Source organism: Choloepus didactylus, chromosome 16, assembly GCF_015220235.1.
Source record: "Choloepus didactylus isolate mChoDid1 chromosome 16, mChoDid1.pri, whole genome shotgun sequence".
Classification (NCBI taxonomy): domain Eukaryota; kingdom Metazoa; phylum Chordata; class Mammalia; order Pilosa; family Megalonychidae; genus Choloepus; species Choloepus didactylus.
Genome location: NC_051322.1, coordinates 49,161,658 through 49,175,564, shown reverse-complemented (window position 1 = coordinate 49,175,564; position 13,907 = coordinate 49,161,658). Strand labels below are relative to the sequence as shown.

Here is a 13,907-nt window from a genome sequence, read left to right as displayed (position 1 = left end):
CCATAAAATTATATCCATAATTTTGTACAGGTGTGCATATATATGCAAATGACTGGTAAAGATTCCATGGCTTTTACCAGCTTCTAAAAATTTAAACACAATTGAGGAGAATCAAGAACAGATCCATCAGTACTAACTCCACTGCTAAAACCCCTCCAGACCCCCCAAAATACAAACCATATGTTATCTCTTTATTCTTCTTGCACATTCAGGGGGCTGATTATTTAGGGCGTGGAGTTTTCATGCCATATATTCTTGGTAAACATGAATATCTCTCCTCCTGATCATTCTAGTCTATTTCACCCTTTATAAGCTTCTTCAATCATTGGAAATATTACGATTAACAGAGGGATGAGGCCTTTAAAGTGTTGCTGCTTTTAAATGATGCCGGGTAAGCACTGCTGAGAATGGAAAAGAAACTTCAATATTTATTGATTTGTGGATTTTCAATATTCTGTGTTACTCCTATCTCCATCATAGATTTATGTAAATGTTGAGCCAACATTTTAAAAGAACTTTTGCATGAGACAGAGGAAGGAAGGTCTGCATCAACTGTGATACTGCTTTTGCTGTGCATTTTTAGGCATACGCCCAGTATGGACTTGCTGTGCGAGGATCAGACAGAGATGGCGGGGCAGATGGATTGTCAGCGGAGTGCGAATGCAGCATTAAAATACTCGATGTCAACGATAACATCCCCTACATGGAACTTCCTTCAGTAAGTATTTGTTCTTGAAATTAATAACTTTAAATCCATTACATTCTAAAAACTGTACAGACAATTATGCTTACAGATGTACATGCCCTCTTTAGTACAACCCACATGTACACATATTTTTTTAATGTGTAGTTTATATGATGGATAAGAAAAAAAAACAGATTTGGGCAATCAAGAATGAGACTAATACAACACATCCCAAAGTAATTTGGGTGGAGAATAAAATATATTCAGGGCCCCCCTGAGGAGCTGGGGGAGGATGTGGAGGTGTTGGACTTCCTCATCTGGATTGTTGCTGATGTTCTCACAAACATGGGACTGATGGCTTGACATGCTGAGCCCTCTGTCTTGGGGCGTGCCTCTGTGAACCTTGTTACTGCAAAGGAGAGGCTAAACCTGCTTATAATTGTGCCTAAGAGTCTCCACCTGAGTGCCTTTTTGTTGCTCAGATGTGGCCCTCTCTCTCTAACTAAGTCACCTTGGCAGATGATCTCACTGCCCTCCCCTGACGTGGGACCTGACTCCCAGGGTTGTAAACCTCCCTGGCAACGCAGGATATGACTCCTGGGGATGAATCTGGACCCAGCATCATGAGATTGAGAACATCTTCTTGACCAAAAGGGATCAAGGGGGATGCGAAATGAAACGAAATAAAGCTTCAGTGGCTGAGAGATTTCAAATGGAGTCAAGAGGTCACTCTGGTGGACATTCTTACGCACTGTATAGATAACACTTTTTAGGTTTTATTATATTGGAATAGCTAGAAGTAAATACCTGAAACTACTAAACTCCAACCCAGTAGCCTTGACTCTTGAAGACGACTGTATAACAATGTAGATTACAAGGGGTGACAGTGTGATTGTGAAAACCTTGTGGATCGCACTCCCTTTATCCAGTGTATGGATGGATGAGTAGACAAATGGGGACAAAACCTAATGAAAAATAGGGTGGGATGGGGGGGGGATGGTTTGGTTTTTCTTTTTTCTTTTTATTTTTTATTCTTATCCTGATTCTTTCTGGAATAAGGAAAAAGTTCAAAAATAGATTGGGGTGATGAATGTACAACTATATGATGGTACTGTGAACAGTTGATTGTACACCATGGATGATTGTATGGTATGTGAATATATCTCAATAAAACTTAATTTAAAATAAAAAAATAGGAAAAAAGAATGAGACTATAAAAACAAATCCCTTTTCTAAATAATAAATAATTATGAACATTTTAATGAGTCGAGTTTAGTTCTTTTCTCACTCACAGACTTGCGTTAAGATTTTTTCACTTCTCATTTCAGAATAACGTAAATATCGAAGAAAATGCTCTATATTCAGAATTACTCCAAATTAGAGTAATTGACTTGGATGAGGAATTCTCAGATAACTGGATAGCAGAAATTTTCTTTATGTCTGGAAATGAAGGAGGATGGTTTGAGATAGAAATGGATGAAAGAACAAATGTGGGAATTTTAAAGGTTGTTAAGGTATGGCATAATTATCCCAAATATTTTTGTTTTCTTGGTCTTTTTTCAAAATGTTAAGGTAAAATAAAATGCTATTTTATTATTTTTAGTGATCCAAATGTCATTTATCCTAAACCAAGGAGTCAATATTAGGGAGATTTTAATTTTATAATAGCTATAATAATTAAATATAACTATTTATTGTTTTCATTTCACAAACTTGAGTCAAGGAAAGAATAAACATTACTGTATTTAAAATGATAGATAATATTGAGCTTTTTGATATAGAATATTCATGTTATTTCCTTTCAGGAAAACAGGCATTGAACTTTACTGTGACACCCTTTTCTATCAATACAGTACTTCCTCACAGATCATATATATTGTAAGCATTTTAAAACAAGAATATGACTTTATGCTTACAGCAATGTAATTATGATTAATTCTTAAGGTTTTGTTTTATGTGTTTTATGAGAATTTTTTAAAAGCAGATTTAACATGAACTGTTAGCAATGTAAATCAATTATTATGCAAATTATAAATTGCTTATTCCTCCAGTGTGTTTTTATAAAATTAAAATTAAATTACAGGAGTATCTCAGTCCCACCTCACTGTGGCTACTGACCAAAGCCTATGAGGAACATAAATATTCTAGAGATTTGGTCCAAGTCAACAAAGTCCTCCTATCCCCCCCTCTATTAATGATCTAACACATTTACTAACTGTAGGAGATTCTACTCCTTTGAGGTATGAGAAAAAATGCCTGACTCCAAGGGAGCTGACAGTAAAATTTTCACCCTGCGGTACAAGACTTATGGCGTTCATTTTTAAAACATGCAATAGCTGTGCATGGATTGTATCTGATCCGTACAATATATATTCTTCATGGTAAAATGGAATCCCTATTGAACTCTTTTCTTCCTTCAGAACAGCCCTAAGAAACAGACTCCTAAGGACTTCTGTCCCATAGGAATGTGAGGTCATTTGCCTCATCTGTCTTCCTAAAGTGTCACCATGCCTGTAGCTTCCATCTGCTGAGGCAGGGTGTAGATGCTTCAACGTATCGCTCCCAGCATCCCTGAGCACTAGGTCATATCATGCCCATATTGTAGATAAAGTGTCTGGGGCTCAGAGAGAATAGAATCTGCCCAAGGTCTCAGAGTAGATCTGTCAGTGGTATGGATGACATTCAAACCTAGGTTTCTCTAGCTATGAAGCTCACATTTTTTCCATGATACAATCTAGATTCCATACTGGAAAAACAGGGTCCTAACCTGTTTCACCCAAACTGCTCTGTACTTTAGGAAATTATTCAATAATTTCCTCTATCTATAAAAAGGAAATGATGTTCATTGTCTCCCAGACATGACATCATATATTAATTCTTTTGTTATGATTCTCAATACACATATATGTATATGTATGATTTCATAGGCATTTTTACAATGTAAATAAGGCCAACATTAGAGCAAAGATTGAAAATTTTAGCTAAATAGGAGAGCTCAATGTATGAATCTATGTTCATTTGAATTATTCTTGTGAAAATTTAGAAAAATATGTTTGATACTAAATGGGCATTATCACCTAGGTGTTTGTGGATTTGAATTATGGGTTTGTAGATATTAACACCCTCTTACATAATGAAGATGACTACTTGATTATTTTCAAGTAAGAAATGAATTTTTTTGAAAATATGTTGAAGAAAATCCTCATGTCTTTATATTACATATATATTATATTCTTTTACCTGACTTATTGAAGGAGTCACATTTGCAGAAGTGAAATTTCTTCTAAATAGTTCTTTATGGACAAAACCAGTCAAATGGTTGAACTTCCAATGTATTTGACGCATACTTTGTAATAAATAGAGCTACTTTCTGAGAAGCATGAAATGATGCTGCATACATGAACTTTCTTTGATTGCACAATAACGTGCATGAATTTGACCCTCTATATTAAGTTTTAAGTTTGTTTGGTGGACAACTGGAGCTCATGTTATGAATTTTCAGCTTTTTCAACAATGAATCTAAGACAATTGGATTTTTTTCTTACCATATTTGCAAATATTTTTATTGAAATAAGGATAAAGTAAGAGTAGAATGGACATTTGTATATATTTAATTAAAGAAAGAGAAAGTAAGAATTTTTTTTACTATTCTCAAAGGACACATCTGGAATGTTATCTCTTCTTACAGTAAAACTATTTCACTCTGTACTTTCTAGCCCCTAGATTTTGAAGCTATGAAGACTATGCAGCTTGGTCTTGGTGTTAGAAACAAAGCTGAATTTCATTCTTCAATTAGGTCTCAATATAAAGCCACAGCAACTGCACTCACAGTGACAGTGTTAAATGTAGTTGAAGGCCCAGTGTTCCGTCCAGGTTCAAAGACATATGTTGTAAATGGTAATATGGGACAAAATTCTAAAGTGGGAGAATTTGTAGCTACTGACCTGGACACAGGTCTAACTTCAACAACTGCCAGGTAAGGCTCACATTTTCAAACTAATTTTAATTACATATTGAACTTAAATACTTATTCTTTCTCTCTTTTTTAGAAATGCTAAATATCTGACAAAATTTTTCATTATTTTTTGAACTATAGATCTATTGTAAAAAAAAGAAAGGGAAAAAAAAGCCCTAATTACTGAATTGTTACTTTAGAGTGTTTAAATTGAGGAAATATAAAAATTTATATGACGTTAAAAAAATGTAAAGAAATAAAACATGAAAACAGTATATCTCAAAAGTTGACACTCCTGTGTTTTATATATTTTATTGATCAATTAGCTGATCACCACTTACTTTGCTTATTCCCCCAGAATAATTTATGGTACTGATTTTTCCCCTTGCAAATTTGCCCAGCTTGGAATCAGTTAGATTTAGTTAGATCATTTCAATTACTGTCTTCACTTTAATTGGCACCTAATATTTGTCAGTAGCTTTGGAATGAAAAATTGGTTCTATTAAGGAAAATTTATGTTGTGCAGTTTAAAAACTGTAACCCAAATATTTCTATTGATCATATACAATGTGTGTATGTGTGCACGTGTTTGTGCTCGTCATCAAGAATAAGAGAGAGGGTAAAATGCACAAACATGTTTTAAAAGGTCTTTGGGTTCTACTCGCCCCGTGCGAGTTCTTCGGTTATCTCTGAACACGCTATACCACCCTTGTTGGTAACACAGGGGTGAGTTCACCGAGGAAAGGGTCAGGTCTCCTTTCCTAAGTTCTCTTCCTGAGCTTATTCTAATTCCTGAGACAGAAGAATTGTCTGGCAAGTGTTTAACAGATGTGTGAATGACAAAGAAAAGGTTGAAGTCAAAGATGAGGGGAGAAAGACAATAGAGCAGGAGACTAAAGGAATAGAGGCACAAAGCAAGGACACAGTTTGGAATTCAAAAGCAGTCCTGAAAGTCAGTGTGTTTGCAGGGAGCAGCGGCAGAAGTAGGGAAGGGGTGCAGGCCAAGCTGATGAAGAAGTTGTTTATAAAGAGAATAGTTTAGAATTAGGAGCAGCCCAAGACATAGCAGGATTTGGATCTTTACTGATGCTACCAAAACCAAATGAAAATGAGACTGAATGCATGAAAAGATTATTCTGACATCCAAGTGGTATAGTATAAAAAGATATCCCAGCAGAAGTGACTACTTAGTAATTTTTTTCTTTATTCTTAAATTTAAATCTTTGCCTACTTCTAATGGCCCCAAACAGCAGGGACTAACCTGGGGGAAAAACATCTCTAATAATTGCAAGCTATGTCCAGGAGTTTAAATACTAATTGGGAAAATACATTTTGTAATTAGAATGTCTCTTTTATTAGACATCCGACATTAATTTGCATTGTTTTCTTTAAAATACAGATATGTAATGGGAACTAATCCAACTGATCTGCTAGCTATTGACTCAAGAACAGGTGTAATTACTTTGAGAAATACAGTTACCAAGGAACGATATGACATGCTTAATGGACAATACAGAGGAACAATTCTATCTATAGATGGTAAGAAATCACCTTAACATTTTTCCCTCTAGATTAAGCTACATGTACATTAAATATTAAGATTTTAATTATCATGAGTACTTTAAGAAGTCCTTCCAACAAAAATTACCATATTGGGCATGACGGAATCAAGTCTTTAATAATATGAGAGGCAGTATAATTTAATGGCTAAGGTCATAAACTTTGGAGTGAGACTGGGTTGGTATCTTGTGCCATCACTTCCTAGCTTAAGTGAAGTTATTTAAACATCTATGCCTCAGTCTTCTTTTCTGTAAAATGGGAAAATAATATCTATTTAGAAGGATTAAAGGAGGTATCACACGAAAAGCATTTAGAAAAGTGCTGGCATTCAATAAATGTTAGCCCTTATTGTCAGTAAGGGAACTTTTTAAATTACATTATAAAATTATATGCAATTAGTATACATTTTGTAATAATTGGGTCAGAAGCTAAGTTAACTTTACATAATCTCTGAAAAGTTGCTGAACAACAACACTTTGGAACTAGCACATTTAAAGTATTTTTCAAAACCGACAAAATTAAATTATGCTTATCTATTCACTAAACCAGAAAATTTCCCCCAGGCAAATTCTGCTGTGGTAGAGATGGATGTGTGTGTAACTAAAATTAATAAAAATAAGTAAATAAGTAAATATTGTACCATGCAATATTTACTACCTCAGTTCCCCTTGCACCCTCCCTTTTTTTCCCCTCTTTTTTCTCTTTCTGTGTTGCCTTGTCCTAAAAAGGGTCTGACAGTTTCCATTTGCTTTGCAGATTAAAAAGAAATAAAATAGCATTTCTTTAAAGTCATTCAAAAATTCAGATTTTTGCCACATTGTATTGTTCTTTTCCACAATCAGTAAAAATTAGTGTCGTTTTAAAAATATATGTTACAAATAGACATGCTGACTCTGTCCATAGACAAAGCTTCTTTTGATTCAGCACTGAAATGTTCTTAGGCATTATGCAACCCATATCTCCTTTTCTTACATTCAACATCAAACTTAAGAGGATATATAAAGGGAGAGTTGGAATTTCTGTTTACACAATTGTTAAGCTTATGGCAAATGGAGAGCATTCCTTTTGTCATCAAGAAATGCAAACTTCTGATGACAGATATTAGATATGATGATGATAAAAATAACAAAAATGAAAATTGAATAAAATTGAGCTAAAAGTCATGAGCTTTGCTATCAGAGAGACTGGATTTAAAGCCTGTCTCTGTTCACACACTCCTAGGGCTGTTTTTACTCATTTATTCAGAAACCAAATATTGAGTCCTAACCAAATATTAGCTCTTGTGCTAGGTTCTAGGGTTATATCTACAGACAAAGTCAGGTAACTGAGTTCACATTTATAAAATAGAGATAAAAACAGGACCTCAAACAAAGTTATTCCTGTATTTTTACTCAATAATCCCACTTCTATCTTTGAGGTAAAAGTACTAAATACGAAAAGCTGCATGCACAGAGATGTTCATTACAACATTATCTTTAACAACCAAATATTAAAAGCAACATCAATAATAGATAACTGGGAAAGTAAACCATGGTCTACTTAATATAAAACTATGTAACTGTCAGAAATGTTAATGAAAAGTTTATTTAAACATGGAAGAATGCTTACAATGTGAAGTTAAAAATATGTAAAAATGGAATAAAGTATATGATTACATCAATGTAACATCAATAAATAAGCAAACTCTGGGCATTATAAATAAGTTCAAAAGATAATACATCAAAATATCAACAGAAGTTGTCCTTAGGCAGTGCTATATGGGTTTGTTTTTTGCTTTTGGTTTTGATTTATTGCATCTTTCTACAGTTCTTTACTTTTCAAATATAATACCAATATGCTTATGATGTAAAGAAATCATCCAACAAATGGAATTACTAGTAATAATAATAGGGTTGATTACAATAATAGTTCAGGGAGTTCTAACATATGCTATGAATACATGTGAAGTGCCGTATTAGGCACATAAATATTGTTACTTCTCTTCCCTTTTAATTGGGCAAAATATACTTAGTTCTAGATAACCTGGGTTTGTAGATAGCAGTAGTAGAGTATGTGAATAATTTTTAAAAATCATCACATATTTTCTTTTTAAAGAGACATGATATAATGATTTTTGCTCTAATCTTTGTTGATATGGGTTGCATAATATTTTAAAATTTTAAGTATTTAAAAGATTGAAAACAATCTATATGGCTCAAAAGCATTGAAGATAGTAGAAAAAGTTGTCATAGGATGTTTTTTAATTGCTTCAAATACAACCACATATGAATAATTGCAAGTAGATATTAATAAGTTTATGTTCCTATCAATGTCATTCCTATACTAAAGAAAGATTATTATGACTTTGAGCCAGGGCCTCAAAGTTATGGAAAATGTCTAGCCCAACAGTACATATTGGTGAACAAACTTTCCTATAGAGTGGACACTAAACTCTGAAGGAGAAAAACAAAATCACAACTTGAACTTTTAGAATTATGGTTCTTCCACAGAACACCTCCTAATCACGGATCATCATATGTTCAAATCCTGTTGAAAGGAGGCAGTGTGCACGTAATGAGTGAATGTCTGTCAAGGCAATGGAGGAGAGAACAGTTAGAGTAACTGCATAAAAAATATAAATACAAGCAGCATAACATTCATTTAAATAACATGTAAAATGTGACATCTGATTTATCTAAGGTGAATGACTGCAATAATGTGTTTTTAATATTAGTCTGAGAACTTTAGCTCATTTAAAGACATATTATCACCTCTTCACATATACTAATTTTGCTAAATTCATTTAAATTGCAGATAGATTTTAATGAGGCCTGTTTTGTTGTAAGATGATAAGGACCCATATATAGATTTAGATTCATTTCTTATTCAATTTTACTGAGGTATAATTTACATATCAAAAATACACCCATTTTAAGTGCCCAGCTTGGTGAATTTTGACAGATGCATACATCCATATACCGACCATAAGATACAGAACATTTTCATCACCTCCAAAGACTTCCCTTGTGCCCTCCTGCTGTCAGTAACACAGCTCCACCCTAGGCCCAGACCCTCCCTGATCTAAATTTGGATGAATTTTTATGTGCCACCTTTTGTATCACTCAAAATCAGTCTACGCTTGAAAAACTGGTTGTTTGTTTGGTTGGTTAGATAAACAAACAAAAGTGGGGGGCAATTAAGTTGAAACAAATAACAAATGTCCTTCTCCCTGTATTTAGCCAACAAACACATTAACTTATTGGAACTTTGAAGGACAAGGGAGAAAGCGAATTTGGAATATCTACTTGTGAAACAAAAGTGGTTCACTTTCTTATTATTATAAGGATTTTCCCCTCAATAAAGCCAATTCCTTCTTCTACGAGTTATTCAAACTGTTTGTTCTGAGTTAGAGAATATACTGCATTATCACTAGGAGATTTTTGTATAAATGACTTGCCAACCTTCTCAAAATCTGTTGGTTTCGTCAGTCCATATAAGGAAAGGAATAAAAAGAACTAAAGAGGAAAGATAAAAATCCACCTCTAATATACAGAAAAGTGGACAGAAATGCCTCCTCTGGAGCTCATAACACACTGCTGGTCAATACACAGTGTGGTGTTTGTTTACTGGTTATCCTTTTCAACACATGAGACAGTTTTTCGGGAGACCAATATTCATATGGTTTGAGTTTAAAACTGAATCACAGGAAAAAACATTTTTCTCAATCCATGGAACTACTCTACACAGTGAACCCTAAGTTAAACCATGGGTGTTAATTAATAGTACAATTATAAAAATGTGCTCTCATTAATTGTAACAAATGTACCACACCAATGCAAGGTGGTGGTGGTGGGTATATGGAAATCCTGTATCTCGTGCTTGATTGTTCTGTAAACCCACGACTTCTCTATTTAAAAAAAAAAAAAAGCTGAATCACAGACGGGGTGATTTGGGAAGTTACTGAATCTATAGGAATAATGATATTGAAAAAAGTATTGATACAAAAGGAAAATATTTTTGTATTGTCCAATAGTATTTACACTAAATTGTAAAATATTTCTTCCATTTTGAACCTTGTTACAGATGCTCTTCAAAAAACTTGCACTGGTACAATTATTATCGATCTTGATGGCTGGGAAGTAGAGGTTGTTACAAGCACTGGTGGTGTGACTGGTACAGATAGAGAAGGTGTAAGTGGTACCACTTCTGGAGAACATCGAGGGGATACTGCCACTAGTTTCGATGAATCTGTTGTGACTACAAGACATCCTGTGGTTGGGCCTTATGATGGCCGGATTCCCTCTGATAATGTACATTTTGGTCCTGCTGGCATTGGACTTCTCATCATGGGATTCTTGGTCTTGGGCTGTAAGTACTGTAACAATCCTGTTTCTGTGTAACTGCCCCTCCCCCCCGCCCCCCAAAAAAATATGGAGGGGAAAGAGATCAATTTTCTGAGCCTCTGATAAAATGCATTTTACAAATGCTTCTTTCATGCAATTACCAAAAATTTCTGTGTTTGGCACTGGATTTAAGAAGGTGAAAAAGTCAAACTTCATGACCCCTTATAGTCCAGTAGATGATAAAACCTGTTTGCAGTCAATCTCAATGAAATGGGAAATTGCTGTAACAGAGGCAAGCTCAACCTGATATTTGAGAAAAAGGACAATCAAAAACAATTGGTTGAAACAATCACAAAAAACTATAGAGAGAAAGTAAATTCTGAGTTGGGTTTTAAGAGGTGAATAGGAGTCAGCCCGAGGAATGAGAGAAGAGGAACACAGTACAGGAGAAAGCAGAGAATAAGGTACTGAAATAAAAGACTTCTGTGTAGGAGGAATAAAGGATATGCATGGCAGTGTGGTGAGAGAAGAAACTAAAAACTTGGAGTGAGCTAGTCTTAAGGGGATTTTAAGCTATGGTAAAGCTACATAGCTTAATGAGAGGAGAAATTCAGAATAACCTGGGCTTAAATTCCACCTTCTAAACTTAAGTCTAAGTTTTTCAAAAGGTTACTTGACCTTTCTGAGCCTCACTTTTGTCATCTGTGAAATATTAATACTTACCTCACAACATTGCTTTGATGATGAAAAAGAAACATTTAGTACATTTTAAACTTGCTAGAGTAGACCTAGTCAAGGGTCTAACTGTGAGGTATAATCTCCAGTGGATTCTCAGGCGGTCTTTAGCGTTGCCTTGGATGACGATAGAAATTGTGGCGATATGGAGACTGTGAGCCAAGTCCCTGAGGAATGAGAAAGGGAGCTCTGCAGTCTTCACATTGTAATTGAATCAACATAAACACTGCCATTTTCTAGGCTAGAATCATACAATCTTTAATTTAATTAATTAAAACACATGCAAAAATGTGAAGCCAGAGCACTTGCATATGAACATTTTTTCCTATCTTCATTTATTTTAATACATGAACAGCCTTGAAATAGTATTTTTCACTGAATTAATTGACAAAATGGTTTTTCTCTGACTTTAAATAATTTTTCACCCTTTTGATCTTTTTGATCAAAATTGAATTCATCGAAACCACAAACATTTGCACATACTGACAGCAAAGCTTAAAGTTGAGAAACTTTTCTATATTTTGAATTATTCCATATTTAAAATATCTTTTAAAAAACATGAAATTTTTATACCAAGTAATAGAAATTCATTCTTATTGGCTGATAATAAATCGAAATAATGATCATGAAAAGTTCTATGAAAGGAGGAACAAGGTTAAAAAAAAAAAACATTCTCAGTAAAATGAACCAAGGCAAGAAAAATACAAAAATGCTTTCAAGTGCAGCTGTGAGTGATGTTTTGAAGAGGAGCAAGCTTGCTAGAGAGGAACGTCCTGGGAGAAAGCCATTTTGAAACCAGAACTTTGGAGCAGACGCCAGCCACGTGCCTTCCCAGCTAACAGAGGTTTTCCGGACGCCATTGGCCATCCTCCAGTGAAGAAGAAATGGAACTGTCCTCTTATAGACTGTGGCGGTGAAGGCATAGCTATGTGATTATACCAGGAATGGTGTTTCAAAACTTCAACTTCAGTATGAGACCAAAGGAAGAGATATTTATTAGCAATGAAAATGTTCAAAAATTAATTGTGGTGATGAACGCACAATTACAGAATGACACTGTGAACTGATTATACACTTTGGATGATTGTATGATATGTGAATATATCTCAATAAAATTGAGTTTTAAAAAAGGTATATTTCCATCAAAAAGGGCCAGAAGCTCAAGCAATGCAGTAGCAACCAGCACCCTTATCCCCGCGTCATCATTTCCAAGGATCATTTCCCACAAAATGAAGCCAGGATCCTTGGAGAAAGGAACTGTTTTCAAGTCTGGATCAGGAAACACACAAGAAGAGCCTGGAGCGTCCGGTAATGTATGGTTTCGAGGCTACCAGACTGCTGTCCAATAAATGTTAAGAGCCAATTTGAAGGACCCCCTCCTCCCCACTGGCCAAAGATGGAAGAATGTGAGCCTAACAGATACTGACTGCAGTTGCTTAGCACACATCAAATGAGTGGATCCATGAGTTCTGAACATTTTAAAAAGAAATTCACTGGTCTAGGTGCCGATGCATTATTCTGAAAGTTGATAAATCAAAAGGAAGAATCAAACATCTCTACTGCCTTTTTTATTCAAGCTGTATTTCATAGAAACCAATTAATCTCAAGAAAGGTCTTTTTTATAAATCAACTAATAAATGCAGAAGGAATGATAAATTTAATTAAAATTCTTCAATTTTCGAACACTCCTTTTGTGATCATCAGTGGAGGCTAAAATCATAGGGAGAAAAGCTGAGGGGGAACTTTATAATGGCTGGATTGGTCTGACATCACCTGAACCCACCAATCAAGCTTAAATCACTACAGGTAGGAAAGCTGATACTGAGTGTCTCCAGAGAGGCAAAATAAGATCTACAGAGTCACAATTCCCCTAAAAAAAAAATTGCACCTGAATGTACATTAAGCCTCAAGATGTATTATACCACTTTACAGGACAGAGGATGGGTTAAATGAAATCACAAAGTTGCAAATAAATGAAAGCAAGAATGAGAGGACTTCTACAGGACAAATGACCCAGTTCCTTCAATAAATAAAATGTCACGAAGTGGAGGCAGATTTTTTAAATTAAAAAAGATGTTAGAAATCTACCAGCCGAACACAGTGTGTTTTTGGATCCTCACTGCAGAATGCCAACTGTCAGAGGCCATTTCTGAGACAACCAGGAAATACGGACTAGGACAGGATAGAATTTGAGTTATAAGAAATCATTGCCCATTGTTAGGTGTGATGATGCTATTTTGGGCTTCAGTTTATTTTAAAAGTCCTTCTCTGTTACAGATACCTGCTGATGAAATTATATCCTGTCTGAGATTTGCCCTAAAATACTCCAGTGGGGGGAGTTGGGACAAGATTGGCAAAACACTGCCAACTGACAGGCACAAGAGGGCTCGTAACACTCAGCTCTCTACTTCTGTGTATGGGTGAAGCCCATTTTCTAAAAAGTTACATAAAACAAAATCAGAAACCAGAAACACAATAATGACCAAAACCCAAGACTGCAAAACACCAAATCTATATTTACATCCACATATAATAACATAACTTTAAGCTGAACTATATCATAAATAAAACAAGTCAAGTCTACTGCTTGACAACTTAAGCATCAACAATTATAATAAATCAAACTGGAATGAAATAAATACATAAACAA

General features: G+C 34.8%; 1 protein-coding gene across 1 annotated transcript in view; it reads left to right on the top strand.

Annotated features, from left to right (window-relative positions):
- The window catches only part of DSG1 (desmoglein 1), a 39,462-nt gene that overhangs the window by 17,003 nt on the left and 8,552 nt on the right, over positions 1-13,907 (top strand). The window contains exons 7-11 of the mRNA XM_037805572.1: positions 584-718; positions 2,014-2,199; positions 4,402-4,661; positions 6,040-6,179; positions 10,263-10,547. Of these exons, the coding sequence (XP_037661500.1) occupies positions 584-718; positions 2,014-2,199; positions 4,402-4,661; positions 6,040-6,179; positions 10,263-10,547 (1,006 nt within the window). The remainder of the gene's footprint in view (positions 1-583; positions 719-2,013; positions 2,200-4,401; positions 4,662-6,039; positions 6,180-10,262; positions 10,548-13,907) is intronic.